At 39.1% G+C, this 15,705-nt stretch overlaps 1 protein-coding gene and 1 long non-coding RNA gene across 3 annotated transcripts; both read right to left on the bottom strand.

Annotated features, from left to right (window-relative positions):
• Positions 1-1,766: 1,766 nt before the first annotated feature.
• LOC112190994 lies at positions 1,767-6,370 on the bottom strand. The gene is made up of 3 exons (XR_002932740.2): positions 6,074-6,370; positions 5,882-6,008; positions 1,767-3,160 (listed from the first exon to the last, which is right to left on the bottom strand). It is a non-coding gene; the product is annotated as an uncharacterized LOC112190994 (long non-coding RNA).
• A 1,435-nt stretch (positions 6,371-7,805) lies between these two features.
• LOC112189968 (probable glutamate carboxypeptidase LAMP1) lies at positions 7,806-11,943 on the bottom strand. 2 transcript variants are annotated; one of them, XM_040515530.1, is made up of 14 exons: positions 11,873-11,943; positions 11,034-11,662; positions 10,529-10,946; positions 10,300-10,367; positions 10,051-10,132; positions 9,844-9,970; positions 9,651-9,721; positions 9,503-9,571; positions 9,235-9,322; positions 9,013-9,096; positions 8,778-8,866; positions 8,533-8,649; positions 8,311-8,454; positions 7,806-8,151 (listed from the first exon to the last, which is right to left on the bottom strand). In XM_040515530.1, the coding sequence occupies exons 2-14, from the start codon at positions 11,561-11,563 to the stop codon at positions 7,969-7,971; spliced, it is 2,070 nt and encodes a 689-aa protein (XP_040371464.1). In that variant the 5' UTR covers positions 11,564-11,662; positions 11,873-11,943; the 3' UTR covers positions 7,806-7,968. The 2 variants fall into 2 exon arrangements, with proteins under 2 accessions (XP_040371464.1, XP_024185145.1); XM_024329377.2 differs by having other exon boundaries at positions 9,651-9,803; positions 9,878-9,970; positions 11,873-11,941.
• Positions 11,944-15,705: the final 3,762 nt, after the last annotated feature.

Below are 15,705 nucleotides of genomic sequence, written 5' to 3'. Positions count from 1 at the left end.
TCACCCTCTCTTGCTATTAACACATAATAACTTTATAATTTTCTAATCCAACCATTCATATTGTATAACGTAATATAAATATTAGCTCTATAAAAAATCAATAAAATTGAAAACTTAGTTATTCATTTCTATGAAATACATGGACAGTTTATCACAGTAGTAGTAAGTGTTGTTAGAACCATCCATTTGTTTGATTCAATTAGATATTTAAATAATTTCCGATTCTATTGATTTTTTACAAAGATAATCTTTAAAAGATAATTTAAAATATAGACCGTTAGATTATAAATTTATTAAGTAAAAATATATTAATCGACAACAGTGGTGAATATGCTTATTCACCCTAGGGGTGAATCTAAGAATTGTTCTTATATCTAATATCTAACACGATTGAGAACGTAAACACGATTGAGAAGCCACTAATCAAGCATTTCCGGTGATACAAATTTATTGTGGAACAATTTCAGTAATTTGAGGGGACGGTTTTTAATTAAAATTTGGTAAATCTTATCTCAATAACTAACAAACTCTAGTTGACTATACATATAGTTCAAATCCAGATAGGTCACTAGCTATACTACAAATTCTATAAGTCCAAGCTATATATGCTCTACCTCATCCTCATGTACAAATCCTTTTTGTTTCTTTGGCTTCTAGATACAAGATCATAGTTTTCGCTTACACTGAAACATCAATTTTATGAATGACGAAATTATGCTTTGGTACAATTACAAATCAAGAAATATTATGCAACAAAATTCAGGGTTTAGGAACCAAGAAAATTGCAAAATACATATGCCGCCCCCAGAAAAAATAATAGCACACGGCGAGAATATGAGACAAAGCAACCAGGAAACATTTCCAAAAACTGTAGAATTAGAAGCCTACCAATCATAGATTTCATCATTTTCACAGTAGTAAGGTTTAGGAGAACAACAAGCTACAGCCATCTATCATCTCTTATACTCCGTTTTGACGACAAATCGGACAAGATTTAGGTAGCCACAGATCAATGCATTCCCGGTGATACGTATGCTTACACTTACGAAGTCTCGCACACTCATCTGGTTCCTCAAACTCTCCCAGGCAAATACTACACTCACCAACTTTCAGATGACTAAAAATTTCATAGTATCCACTCCAATCCTTCGGCCGTCGTGGCTGTCCAGCATTGTTACCAGCAGGTTGCTGCGGTGGAGCGGCTGGTAACTGGTGGCCGCCAGATTCGATATCAAGGTGAGCTTGACCTGTTTGGTGTCTCGTATCTACAATGATGGTCTGTATAATTTTGAAGCACACAAAAATTGGCCCGAGTAGTATGAAGGCGCACACAACAAATGGCCCGAGTATGAAGACACACAGAAGCTTTAAACAAGGATAGAGGACGTACTCTGGTTTTCTGACGCAGAGAAGAACTAGTATGTATATTGTGAGTATAATAAATCCAAACTCACCATGATTTAATCCCTGATGAGAGGGTTGAGGAGCAGGGGCCAAAAACGATGTCATTTCAGAGAGACAGACTAACTGATCAATCAGAGGCCTATAGCAGCCAGAAGGATTTAAAGTTACCAAGGTGTAGGGTTCTTGAAGGCAACAAATTTTTTCTCGTAAAATAATTTTACAGATTTGAGTGGATAAGACTAATTTACACATATATAGCTAGTGCTATTTTGAAACGGAGGAGGAGATATACACGGGAAAAAAAAAACTTGTTTTTATCTGTTCATAACAATGTGATTATAATTGTTCAGTGGTTTATTAGTACATATATGCAGGGTATAAAAAGGAAGGATTTTGATCAAAATTGAGTAAATGTAAAACAACAACATACCTGATCGACATATAACAAACCCTACTGGATGTATAGTTCAAATACATATAGGACACCATTTGAGATATACTACAAATACTAGAAGTCCAGCAAAACAGTACTTTCATTTTTTTTTCCTTAAAACTCTTAGCCCTCCCCACCTTTACATATGCTAGTGAGAATTGAATTCATGACTTTTACAATATTTGAGTTATAATTAACTAACAAGTCACAGCTCACCATGTTTGAAATTTTTTTATCATTATTTATCAATTTAATACTATAAGAAGCACGTATCTACTTGTATATTTCGTGAAGAGAATCAAACCGAGGATGTATTAGTAGATTATGGAACTACTTCCTCAGAGTTAGTTATTTGGTGGGATTTGGCTCTACCTATCATTCATAGTTTTTATTATCTGGACCAAATGAGTCTTCTTAATTTCCGTTTTTATTGATGTTGTCGACAGATTTGATACAGTTCCCCTCTATATAATTTACTTCTTTCTATTTGAAGAGATACTCCTGTTTTCATCGAGGTTCACCAAAAAGAAAAGAGTACGTAGCTGTATCTTCCCCCATCTTCATCATCATTACACACTGGTGATCGCATAACAGAGAAACAACGCATTAAAGTAGCCATGGTGAGGGGTTTGATGTTCTTGAAGGGGACAATGTTAATATATTGATGTATTTTTTAATTAAATAGAGGATTATGCGATATTAGTTCCTCTGCGATAGCCGATTTGGGATGACTAGCACCCACCCACAATCAATAAAGAAAGGGGACCGTCGCAACCGGGAACCCGCCACCGTCCGTCCCTCTATTTTATTTTACTAACAAAAAGAAAAGAAAGTACAAAAAAAGAGAGGGGGACAAGAACTAAAACATCTCTGAGAAAAAAATGAAGCAAGGTACTCAAAAAGAGCACAGAGCTGAAACAATTACAAAATAATGAATAAAAGAAGCAGCAGCCTAAACGTGACACATAATAATATATCTAAAGATGCAAATGAGGCATTTATACATATATATATATATATAAAGCATTTACGGTGATATGCATGCTTACACTTGCGAAGCATCACGCACTCATCTTCGTCAAACTTCTCCTGGCAAATACTACACTGATCACCAATACAGCTGCCAGTTCGATCCATTAACAACTTCCATTTGATATTCGAAAGTTTCATAGCATTGGTTCCAATCCTGCTATGCTGTTTGTGCATCAACATTGACATTGTTACTTGGCTCCTGCATGTGATGGTGGAGTTTCTGAACTTTCTGATCATAGCTGGCCGGATTCAATATCTTCCTCTGTTTCGTGAGTGCTATTCTTGAAACAACTGCGAATTATCATGAAACACAATGCAAACGGGGTGCATATTATACACAAACAATTAAGAATTGTACTCTCTGCCATCTTAGGTTTTTAAAATAAAATGGTGAGGATGTAACAGAGTGAATATGTACTAATCATGCAAGGGAGGAAGAAGAGGATCAGGAGCAAGAGGCGAAAGCCATGGCATAAGAGTTTGAGCGACAAGCTGGACGCTTTAGGTATGCAAGTACCCCTGGTTTTCTGTGTTACTATAAGTAAGCCTTAGAGTATGTCCAACTCTTGAAGGGAAAGGAGAAGAGAAAAATAGGGAAAGAACTGAAGTTACCCAAATTGAGGAGAAAAGAAAAAGCATATGAGGAGATCTATTGTACCCGAGAAAAAACCATCTATACCCAAAACCAGAAGATTAATGTGGCAGCCTTCATCAAATTGGGGTTTATTGGGTTACGTTTATCAATTCAAGAGGATTTTTCAAAGCCAGGGGAACAGAGAATGGGGTGAAGCTCTTTCTGGTGTCAATTTGGTGGTTAGTCCTGCAATGAATGATGATTTAATGATGCCATTCTCATTGGAAGAGGTGAAAGTTGCTGCCTACCAGATGGGAGCTCTAAAAGCTCCCGGGCCTGACGGTTTTCTGGACTGTTTTATCATCGATACTGGAATATAGTAAATGAGATTGTTTGGGAGTCAGCAAAGGATTTTGGTGCTAGCAGAATCAGACTAGAGGCACTGAATAAGACCCACATCGCACTAATTCCGAAAACCCCAAATCCCGAAAGAACCTCACAGTTCCGACCTATAAGTCTTTGTAATAACTCCTACAAGATTTTGTCCAAGCTCCTTGCTAATAGGCTTAAGACCTTTCTCCCACAAATCATCTCAACAAACCAGATGCTTTTGTACCGGACCGCCAAATCCAAGACAACATCATGTTAGCTCATGAGGCCTATCACTACTTAAGGTTGAAAAGAGAAGGGGGAAACCACGAGATGGGACTGAAACTAGACATGAACAAGGCCTACGACAGAGTTGAATGGGATTTCTTGGAGGTTGCCTTACTAAAGTTTGGTTTCTCTAGAAGTTGGGTGACGCTAGTGATGGGTTGTGTCACTACTGTGTCCTTCTCAATAGTTCTAAATGGGAGCCCCGGCTCTTTTTTCAAGCCCAGCACAGGCCTTAGACAGGGCGATCCTCTCTCGCCCTATCTCTTTCTTATTGTGAGTGAGGTTCTGTCGATGAGAATGACAAAGGCATTATCCACTGGCATAGTCAAAGGGATCAGACTCAGCAGAGGGTGTCCTATGGTCTCACACCTTTTTTTCGAAGATGACTCTTTTTTTCTTGAAAGCTACTCTTCCAAACTGTCTACAAATTGATGGCTTGTGAAGGAATATAGCCTAGCTTCGGGCCAACTCATTAATCAAGAGAAGTCTAGCCTTTTCTTCTCTCCTAATAACCCAAGTCAGATGAGCAGGCTGATATGTGAATTATTAAATATTAATGTGGTTGACAATCCGGGGAAATACCTAGGGCTACCGACTCTCTGGGGGAGATCAAAAAAGGAAGCCCTTTGGTATATAAAGGAGAGAATCCGCCTGAAAATTGATGGATGGAAGCAAGGAGCTTTGTCTATGGCTGTAAAGGAAGTTCTAAAAAAGTCAGTTGCTACTGCGATTCCAGTGTATCCTATGGCTTGTTTCAAGTTCCCTGCTTCATTATGCGTTGAGATCAACTCCCTACTTGGCAATTTCTGGTGGGGGTCCAATGATACTGGAAATAAGATCCACTGGAAGAGTTGGGGGCATTTGGGGCTCACAAAGGCGGAGGGCGGCATGGGTTTTAGGGACCTACAAGATGTCAACATGGCCCTCATCGCAAAGCAGTGTTGGCGACTAATTCAAGATCCTAACTCTTTATGGGCTACATTTGTGAAGGCTAGATACTTCCCAGACAGAGACTTTAAAGATGCAGTAAAGGGGTACAGAGCCTCATGGGGATGGTCAAGCTTGATTAAAGCTAGGGACTTAATTTATAAGGGTTCTACTTGGCAAGTTGACAATGGATTGTCAATTGATATCTGGAAAGATAACTAGCTTCCACCCCCAGGTATCGGACTGCTTGCCCACAACAATAATGTTGTTACCAACTTGCATGCCCGAGTTCACTCCCTAATTGACTGGGAAACTCGCACTTGGTCACTTGGACCAATACTACATCTGTTACAACCTAGTGAGGTGAGTCTAATCCAGACGATTCCCATTGAAAATGAATATGGGTGTGACAGACTAATATGGCCATGGAACAAAAATAGGGACGACACTGTAAAGTCTGGATATCATTGGCTTCACATTAAACAAAACAGGACTAAGCAAAGCGCAAGTCACTCTTCTCATTTGGTGGATAGCAGTATGTGGAAGTTACTATGGAAATTGGATACCGTTCTAAAAATCAGAAACTTCTTTTGGAGAGCCATATCAGGTGCTATCCCAACACTTCTTAATCTCTATAAAAGGAAGTTAGCCGCATCTTCTACTTTTCCTATATGTGGGAACTATGAGGAATCGATGGAACACATTTTACTCCTTTGCCCTTGGGTAGATGTGATATGGTTTGGATCCTCATTAGGCATGAAAATTGATAAACAGTGCATCACAACTTTGGACAACTGGATATTAAGCATCAATTCCTTAATTCCTAATGCAGTTGAAAAGAAGAGAGTACTTACTGTGATTAGTGTCTATTGTTGGAAGATCTAGACTGCCAGTTGCGATTTTATCTTTAATCGGACGATAGTCTCCCCACAGGTCGTCATCAGCAAGAGCAACTCCTTTCTGGTAGAGTGATCGTGGAATCTGATGCATTGGAAGTTATCAGGGATATTCAATCAAAAACAAAGAGTAGGAATTGTAGAAATCACCTCTTGATCGCTGAAATTAAGAGGAGGAGTAAATTCTTTTCTGAAATCAGATGGGAATGGATTCCCAGATAAGCGAATTCAGTCGCTCATGCAGCGGCATTGCTTGCCTTAAGGATGGTGGGTCTTCTCAGATGGACATCCTTGCCACCACCCTCTTTGCTTCGTGTGCTGAAGACGGATCGGATGGCTTCCCCTGCCCTCCAATTGTCTCTAATTAGCTTTATTCACTCTCCCTTACTGGGTTTTGTCAGATTTTCTCTCTATTCCCAGTCTTGTATGTGACAGGTGGAGATGATAAATCCTTGTTAGCAGTGGCGGAGCCAGAATTTAAGTTTACTGAGGCACAAATGGATATATAAAAACATACAAAATCTCTAAATAAAATTTCTATCTATTAACTTGATTATTGTCATCGACGTGATTTCATATTTTAAAATCGTTTCAAAATAGTATTCTTAGCTATATTAGTAAAATATTTTCTTAGTAAATAAAATCCAGCAATCATTTAACAGAATGCAATAATATTTTATTTTCTTTTAAATGAATATATTAAGTAAAGAAAAACATCTATAATTATTTAATAAGTGAATCCCAACCACTACACCAAGCTAGTACTTGGTGATCAAAGGTAACTAAATTTTATTTGTATGTTAAAAAGTCAGTGGGTCACGGGACCCACTGTGCCCTATGTGGCTCCGCCTCTGCTTGTTAGCATGTGTTTGTATTTACGGGTTGAGGCCCCCCTTCTGAGCTCTCGTTGGAGCTGATCCCTTTAATGTATTTTTTCGTTTCTCCAAAAAAAAAAAAAAAAACTGTGACGACATTGAACCAGATGTACATATTATTTGATAAACAAATTTGTGCATCAAACAATTTTCATCTAAATTCTTAGTTGTACAGGGTCTAGGAATTTATTTTCTAATTCTTAATGACAATAGTTCATCGTACCACACTAATATTCCGATATCTTAATTTGGTAAAACCAAGAAATTTTCTGAATTTTTTTTTTTTCCTTTTGTACATGGGTGGTTGTAGTTGGACCTCCATCATTTTTCAATAGTTATTAGACTTTGTCAACTCATATAAAAAGACATATAAGGATCAAAAGAAAAAGAAAAAACTCTTTTTACCTCCCACGACAAACTAACGACGTTTTTCTTTTTTACTTTCAAAGTATGTTCTCCCTTCAATCTCCCATGCTTGGATGCGAGATAATACATTTGTAGAAATTTTTAAATTGTTATTGTTTTCTATTAAAGTCCCATGTTTTGAAGATGGAATTAGATAAGTTTGGCCTTTATACTTGTAAGCAAAACTACTCCTTATTCGTTTCAACTTTTGGAAGGGGTAGATGAATGCAACAGTAACAAAAAATACTTGTAATTTCTCATCAGTTTGTTCTGCTGCTACCCTTAACTTTTTCTTCAAAGCTTATATCTTCAATTCTCCATGGCTTACGACACCCCAAAATGTTGGATTGATTCATAGAACCGGGGGAACCAACATCAAAGAATTTCGCTTTTAGGAAAGGCACTCACGAGCAGCGTTAATAACTGAAACTTGACTTACTTGACTAGTCCAAATTTGCAATTTGGTCAATTCATTCTGCTTCTTCTTCTAATTAATAGAGATAATAAAAAATAGAACAAAAGTTTGTTGAAAAATAAATTTAATTGTTCAAGAATATTTTGGTAAAATTAAAGAGGTGCACTTAGCTATTTAAGAATTTAAAAAAGTGAATTAGGGGTCCAATAAGTAGAAGATGTCCAAATAGCAAATTTAGAGATCCAACTAGAACCTCCTTTGTACATGGAGATATCTGATTAAAACATTATACAAGCTATCATTTGAAATCGATCTGTTTCAGTCGGCATGTCTCATTAGCTATCAGCCTATCATGTTAGATCACCATTGATGACTTTTGCAGCACGTCTCACAACTCTAGCGACCCTCCAAACTTCATGTTGTACAAATTTCCATGACTCTGCTGTATTCAGTCTCTTTGCCTTTTCAATGGCTTCATCTACGCCGGGTAACGATTTAGATCCGTAATCATCATTCCTTGAGGGCCCATAAATCTGCAAAAACACTACACTAATTGGCCCATTTTGTACTAATCACAATAAAAGATTGGCATTGAGGCTTAGGTACATCAGCTTATTATGAGATATATTGAGGATCAAAATCAAATGACAACAAAGGAAATAACTTCTGTTGAAACCTTGCAAGAAACATACCAAATGCTTATACCATGACCTTCCGAATAGACCATCTTGATCTGTAAACGCACGCTCTGCCATCATTAGTCTGTCATTGAGCTCTCTCACCTTGAAATGATCTTTCTTCCATATTGAAGGCCAACCTTCGTTTTGTTCTATTTCCTGTACAGTTATGCTTCCAATTTAGAACATTCGTGAAATTAAATGTCGATTAAGATTCATAGGAAACACAATTGATACCCTTCTCTGGTTGTTGATTATTGTGGCTGCTTTTTTGAGCTCCTCAATGGACTTGAACAGAGGAGTTAGGTTTATGTTCTTATCTGAGATCTCGACTTCCAAATCCTTCATGTATTTCTGTCAATCAAGGATTCAATATCATAGAACAACTCTGTTCAGGTTGACTGAATGTAACTAACACGTCTAATTATCTCGAAAGTACATACAGACATACAGTGGTTAACTGAAAGATAGTGTTGCCTTACCTGTAGCTCCAGCGCATAGGATGTATAATCAAAAGGCACAAACTCTGCATCTGCTAGCCAAAGAGCTATCAAACCCCATAAACTTGCCACTGGTTTCAACACAAACACAATCAGTTGGGACACTTGAATTTACGTTGTCATTGTAAGAGTGTAACTTTATAGTGCTTGGATTTTTTTTTAGTGGAGTAAAAGAATTTCATTGGAGATTGAAGAAGGAGAAAAGAATAAAGCAGACCTGCAACATGCCTATGAAAGAAAGGATCACCAAATTTTTCCATCCATACAAAGTCATCATACATGGAATGGTATACTGGGTATCCTGTAATTCAAAAATGATTTGTAAGCCATTTAAATCATAATGCTAAGTAGCGAAGTTAAGTATGCCATTCTTCCTATTTTTTGAGTGGCAATCATGGTTGAGACTTGAGAGCTTTAGCCACATCAAATGTGTTGTTACCTTTACCGAATGCCATGTCAGCTGACGGAATTCCAATATATTGAACAAAAGCTGCAAAATCAGATTCTCCACTTCCCAACCTGCCAATCTTTGTATGAAAAATACAGCGTTTAAAATTACATTTCATGAAAAACGTCTTCCAACATTTATTATGTGTAGATAATGCAAGACTTGGATAGCTGATTGGTTGAACAGAAATGACATGAATTGTAATTTTTCTTAAACACAGCAATGAAGTTTTATACAGTTCTGTGAAGCAATTTCTTACTGTAGGAGAACTGCTGGAACCAATCCATGCTTGGTAGAGAGTTTGTGATGAGTTATCAGGATCTTTGACCTTCAAATTCAAATTTTGAATCACTGAGCTGGAGTGTAATAATAGTGTTGGGATATCTAGATATGCTTTTTTGCAATACCTGTTGAGTAGCTTGCTTAAGAAGTTCATCAAGCTGTGGAGTGGCAGAGGCCCAGAATCCTGGCGCATATACTGCACTGTCAACATTCAAGTAAGCAATAGCCCTCGAAGCTAGCATGTCTCTGTTTTCTTCTACCCATTCAGTTGATCCTATCTGTAAACCTTATTCAGTTTACAATCTCATAGAAACATACAAATAGAAATAGTGACAGAGGGAGAAAGGGAGACCAGGCCATATTCTTCAGCATCCCAATTGCACAAGATTATTGTGCGTCGAGGTTTCCACCCTTTTTCCTGCAACTTCCCCAATCTTTGAGCAATCTGCATCACACATCAAAAGGAGCTTGTGCTGAGTTTGAACAGGAACTTGATGATGCTACAGAATTCAAGTCCAATATTACCTCTAGCAGTGCTGCAGTGCCACTATTTGGGTCAACAGCTCCAAATGTCCATGCATCCCGGTGATTACCTAGAATGACAAATCTGCATATATTCGGTAACTTACAATGGCATGGATTCTTTTCTTTCATTCATAGAAGTACATTATGAAGACTACTTGTAGTGTCATTTTGTAGGCTGACATCCTAGTAGTAATAGATGCTGCTTATTCTCAAATGTTAGAACTGAACTTGCAAAAAACTCAAACTTACCTATCAGGTTCTTCTTCACCTTCTATGACACCAATCACATTCTCAATCTGTTCTATAACTTGCTTCCCCTAAAACCAACATCAGAATCAGTGCAAAGATAGAAACTTGCTGCACATTGAGTTCTACTTCAAGTCAAAAAGACAGTTATGATATCTTCATAAACATAAACATGTGCCTAAAAGTACACAGAACACATGAAAATGCTTCACCTGGTTTAATTGAGACTTACAGCGTAACTAAGATGTACAACCCCAGGCCCTGGACCAACCCTATAAGTTGGGGCATCCCCACTCCCCTGCCAATCATCATTCGCCACCTGTCCTCCAATGGCCCTCAAAATAGTCTCACCATCAGCACCAGAAATAGGCAGTGAAGGTATCAAAGTCAAATCCCCACCCTTCTCCACTTCCTCATCAGAAAGCCTCTCACACTCTTCACTACTCGCCCACCCCGGCGTAGTCGGGTCCCCTATCCCATTGTAAACCGTCCCCACCTGTACCCCACTCGGCGGCAGCCACTTCTCCTCCGGAAACCACCTCCCTCCGCCTCCTCCGCCGTAGTCCTTCCTATCGGTATACACCAAAGTGCCAACCGCCCCTTGCTCATAAGCAATCTGCACTATGCTCCCTCTATAAATCTCCCCATACCTGCGAAATTAGACAAGTTACAGTTGCTATTTTTCCGTGGTATGTTTTCTATTATAACCAAAACATAGAAACAAAATCTCCTCATACCTAGCCAACACGATTGTACCAGAAACGTTGACTCCCATTTTCTTCAGTGTCTCATAGTCCTCTACCCTCCCGTAGTTGACGTAAACCACGTGACCGGTGACATCCCCGGACTTGGCAAAAGCGTGGAAAGTGGGGAGGACCTCGGCTGCCACGTCAGCGTAAGGGTCGCCGGGGTAGGTTTCTTGTTGGAGGTCGAAAGTGATGGGTGGTGATGAAGGTGAAGGGGTTAGGCTTAGGGAGCGGGAGATGGGGTAAGTGAGGGCCACGTGGTAGGGGGTGATGCGGGATAGGAGATTGGAGGAGGTGAAGATGGAGAGGACGTAGGCGGCGGCGGCGGCGTTGGCGGGGGTTCCGGCGACGTGGGGGCGGCGCGTGAGGGTGTGGAGGTGGCGGGAGATCGAGGTGTTGGAGGAGAGGGAGTCGGAGATGAAGAGGGAGTGGTAGGAGGATTTTGGGGTCGGAGAAAAGAGGAGGAAGGTGAAGGAGGTGAGTATGGCTAGGAAAGCCGCGGTGGCTGTTTTGATGATCATTTGGGTCTCAACTTTTTGGATTAGGGAAGGATCGGAAGTACAAAAAGCTAAGCTTGACTGCCGGATTTCCCAATTTGGAAACCGACACTTTAAGACTCTTTTTGACTTTGTCGAGGAACTCAAAGACTTTTTAGGTCTAAGATAAATTCCTTCGGCGTATGTGAAATGCTCTAACTGTGTATTGTAGCACAGTGTCGGGCCACTTTTGACGGCTTCAGAATTCGAATCTAGATTAAAGAGCACACCAAACTAGACAAAAACCACTAAATCACTGCAACTGTCTGCTAGTGGTTGACACTTTAAGACTGTGAAGCTTCTTGTTTTAGCTATGGCTGCCTCGTCAGTCTCTGTCAACTTAATTTTGATTTTTTTTTTTTTAAAGGTTGACTGATCGATGACAATGGACGCGTGGTAATGCTTGAGATTTTAGTGTTAATAGATATAACTAATAAAAGAACCACGTTTGATTGTTTATTTACGTACTTGCCACTGCATCGCCTTCAGGCTTCTGCCCTGATTTTGCCCACCTATACATAAAGATGGAAAGGTATCGGGTATACACTACTCATATTTTGGTTCGTGGCTGTCGTGGAGTTGAGCTCTCTACCTACTGATTCGAGGGATGTTGGATGATGAATTGAGGCTTGCTTAACCTGACGGTGTAAACTCGTAACGTATAACTTGTTGATACAATAATTTGGAAGTGAGGGATGAAACCTATGGTAAGACCTGGTGCGATCTTAGAAATTCAGAGAGTTATGATATGGAGATGATGGGTGTGTCTATTTAGAGACATGTGATGGTAGTTGCTTAGTGGGTTCCTACGCAGTCCGCGAACTCAGTACGCAGTGTGCGTTTATTCCGGGGTGGGGGGAAGGCTTATGGCAAGTACGTAAATAAAAACGAAAGCATGGTTCTTATTTGATGTATGTGTTAACAATTTAAGACGCAGAGGATTGTGACCAAAAAAAAAAGGGGACGCAGAGGATGGCCACGTGTCGATCGATATTGCCACGCAGATCCTACAATGAGCTATTAAAACCACGATATATATTCAGGTGCGTACTGGAATCCGGCAAATGGGACAACTATGATTTCTCCGCTGCCAAACAGCAATGCATGATCCATGAAAAATGTGCAAACAAGGCAATCGACTAGCATTACGTCCAACCTCAAAGTTAACCATGCAAATAGTACACGTCCCACGAGTATTGGAAGGACTAGTATTGGCTTCCAAATAATCGATAATTTTCTGTTTCACCAGTACCTCATATGATCGAGCTTTGAACTAATTCGAGTATCTGATCCACAATAACACACTGCTTTCTACGCTCTTCTACTTATGTAACTTGTTGGAGAGGAAAAATCTCACATTGGAAAAGTGACAAATAAAATATAACTTATAAGTGGGTGGATCTCACCCAATTATACCGAGGCCTTTTGTGATTAAAAACCCAACACCTAACGGGTGGTTAAGTTGAGACAGTATCGGTACAATGGTGGGCCACGGGCCATGCTTGTCGCTGTTTAACATGGTATCAGAGCGGGTCCTTCTCCAATTGCGTCTCCACGTAGGCACGTATCATGAGCCCAAATTGGGGTTCCCTGTATTGCCATCGAAATTACCAAGTGTCCAGTAGGTTGCACGTGAGGGGGCATGTTGGAGAGGAAAGATCTCACATTGGAAAAGTGACAAATAAAATATAACTTATAAGTGGGTGGATCTCACCCAATTGTACCGAGGCCTTTTGTAATTAAAAACTCAACACCTAACGGGTGGTTAAGTTTGGACAGTATCGGTACAATGGTGGGCCACGGGCCACGTTTGTCGCTATTTAACACAACTCAGTCTTAATAAAGTCCACGATCATACGTGTTGAAGAAGATTGCATAATTCTAGTATGATCCTTATTACAATACTCAGAAGGACAACACCTAACGGGTGGTTAAGTTTGGACAGTATCGGTACAATGGTGGGCCACGGGCCACGTTTGTCGCTGTTTAACACAACTCAGTCTTAATAAAGTCCACGATCATACGTGTTGAAGAAGATTGCATAATTCTAGTATGATCCTTATTACAATACTCAGAAGGACGAATCGTGATAAACTTTTCACTTTGAGGATATGAAAATTTTCACGAATATCTACACGTGTTCCCAAAGCATGACAGGTATGCTTGAAGAAGATAAATCGGATCTTTAGTACGTGTATCATCGCTTGGTGGATTCTCAGCACACATATCGGCAGAGCTGCATAATACACTATTACAGTATTACATGCAATTGAAGCACCATAAATAGTTGAACAATGACATAATTGTAGAATGAAGTGACAGCGAATGGCAGGTGATCAACAAAGGACCGCTTTTGTTCAACTGTATATATAGCTTGATTACTGGGAAATCCTGGGTCCGCACCACCTTAATAGCTGTTGTTAAGGTGATTCCGAATATATAGAACCTGCTACAATTAAGAAAGGCGGAGCCAGGAATTCTTACCAGGGAGGACGGAGTTTCAGGGTCTCGTCCTTGAGTAAAATCGAGTAATTGGGTCACTTCTTGCTGCATTACTGCATACTAGATATTAAATACAAATTTAAATTTTAAGAACAAAAAATCCATAGAAACACATCAACCTAGAAGCTTGGATTAATCATATATAAGATACAACCTCTAGTGAGGCAGAATAACCTTCAGCCCAGGAACCCTAGCCTATATTTATACTATATAAGTATGTCTTAAGGATATATAGTTATTAAAGACCTAATCCATTAAGGGTACAGTAAGAAATTGATGCAGAACAGATGGCGGTCCAATTTGAAGAACAATTGGATCGTGTTAAAGGTGGAAAACGAAAAGTGACTAGTAGACGTGAAATGGGCGTCCGGAGTCCGATTGGGATGCACCTTATCTTTCCGGAAAGGGAATCGCGCCAGAAATCAAACTCGTCGCCTTGCCACGACCTGTGACCTTTTTCGGGCTTTCAGGGTCGTTTAGGGCCTCAAAACTGCATTTTTCTATTTTTCGGCGTTTTGGTTTTTCTAGTTATTTTCGGGTTGTTTTCGTTTTTACCCATGGGCTTTAGGGTTCCATTGTTAGTCGCCCTAGGGTTTATTTTCTTATAAATAAGCCGCCTTAAGGCTGCAGAACGCATCTTATCATCTTTTATCAATAAAATTGAGATTATTCTCTTTTATCTCTTGTGGACTCCAGAATCCTTTGCTTAGGTTTATTGCTGGTAAACCTAGTTATCAATCCGTCTGCGTCAGAAATAACTTTGCAACCAAATAACTTAACTAGCTTGTTTTTTTAGGAATATGAATAGGATTTAGCTCTTCTAAAGTGAGCATTGTGTGAAGTTACATAAATCTCATCATATCTCAATCCAATGATTACAGGAGTTGACACATTAGCTAGTACAAGAGAAACCTTCCTAAACTGTTTTAATGTTGCCGTTACTTGAGTTACACTAACTTCTTCTTCTTTTTTCATAACATCACAACTTCCTCTCATGAATTGGGAAGTTTTACGAACTAGGGATACAACTCCAAATGTTTTCCTCCTCTCTTCCTAGCCTCTTCCTCTCTCACCATCGGATTTTATAGGTTATTTCAATTTCAATTTGAAATATGGATATCCTTTTAGATTTCAAGTTAATTTTGTTTCTTCTCCATTTGTTCAGTATCGTTGAGAATAGCGAAGGTTCGAATTTCCCACTTATTCAGTATTAAAAGAGCAAGAGCTGAATAAGTGGCTCACCAAGGAATTTCCCACCTCTGTTCTTTGATTAATCATTGGTTTACTTGATCATCCCTAATTGTTTCTGGATTTTGAATTCCCATATTTTAGATTAACCATTGGTGAGTAAAGTATCATTACTCAAACCCATAAAATGTCCTCACCCACTTTAATTAACCTAGAGAAGAGTATAAATTGAGCACCTTATTTGATTTAGACATTTTCATAATCATGAAAGTTTTGTTTGAAGAACAAATAGATCGAAGAGAAAACAACAAGTGAAAAGTGAATAACACGTGAAAAATCTATAACTCTACACAATCTTCTAGAGAAGCCAGATTCTTTATGAATCCATTAGTGACGCAGTCGAAAGTAACACAGGTTTACAAGCAATAAACTTAAAA

Source organism: Rosa chinensis, chromosome 2 (genome assembly GCF_002994745.2).
Source record: "Rosa chinensis cultivar Old Blush chromosome 2, RchiOBHm-V2, whole genome shotgun sequence".
Classification (NCBI taxonomy): domain Eukaryota; kingdom Viridiplantae; phylum Streptophyta; class Magnoliopsida; order Rosales; family Rosaceae; genus Rosa; species Rosa chinensis.
This window is presented reverse-complemented; position numbering and strand designations above follow the sequence as displayed.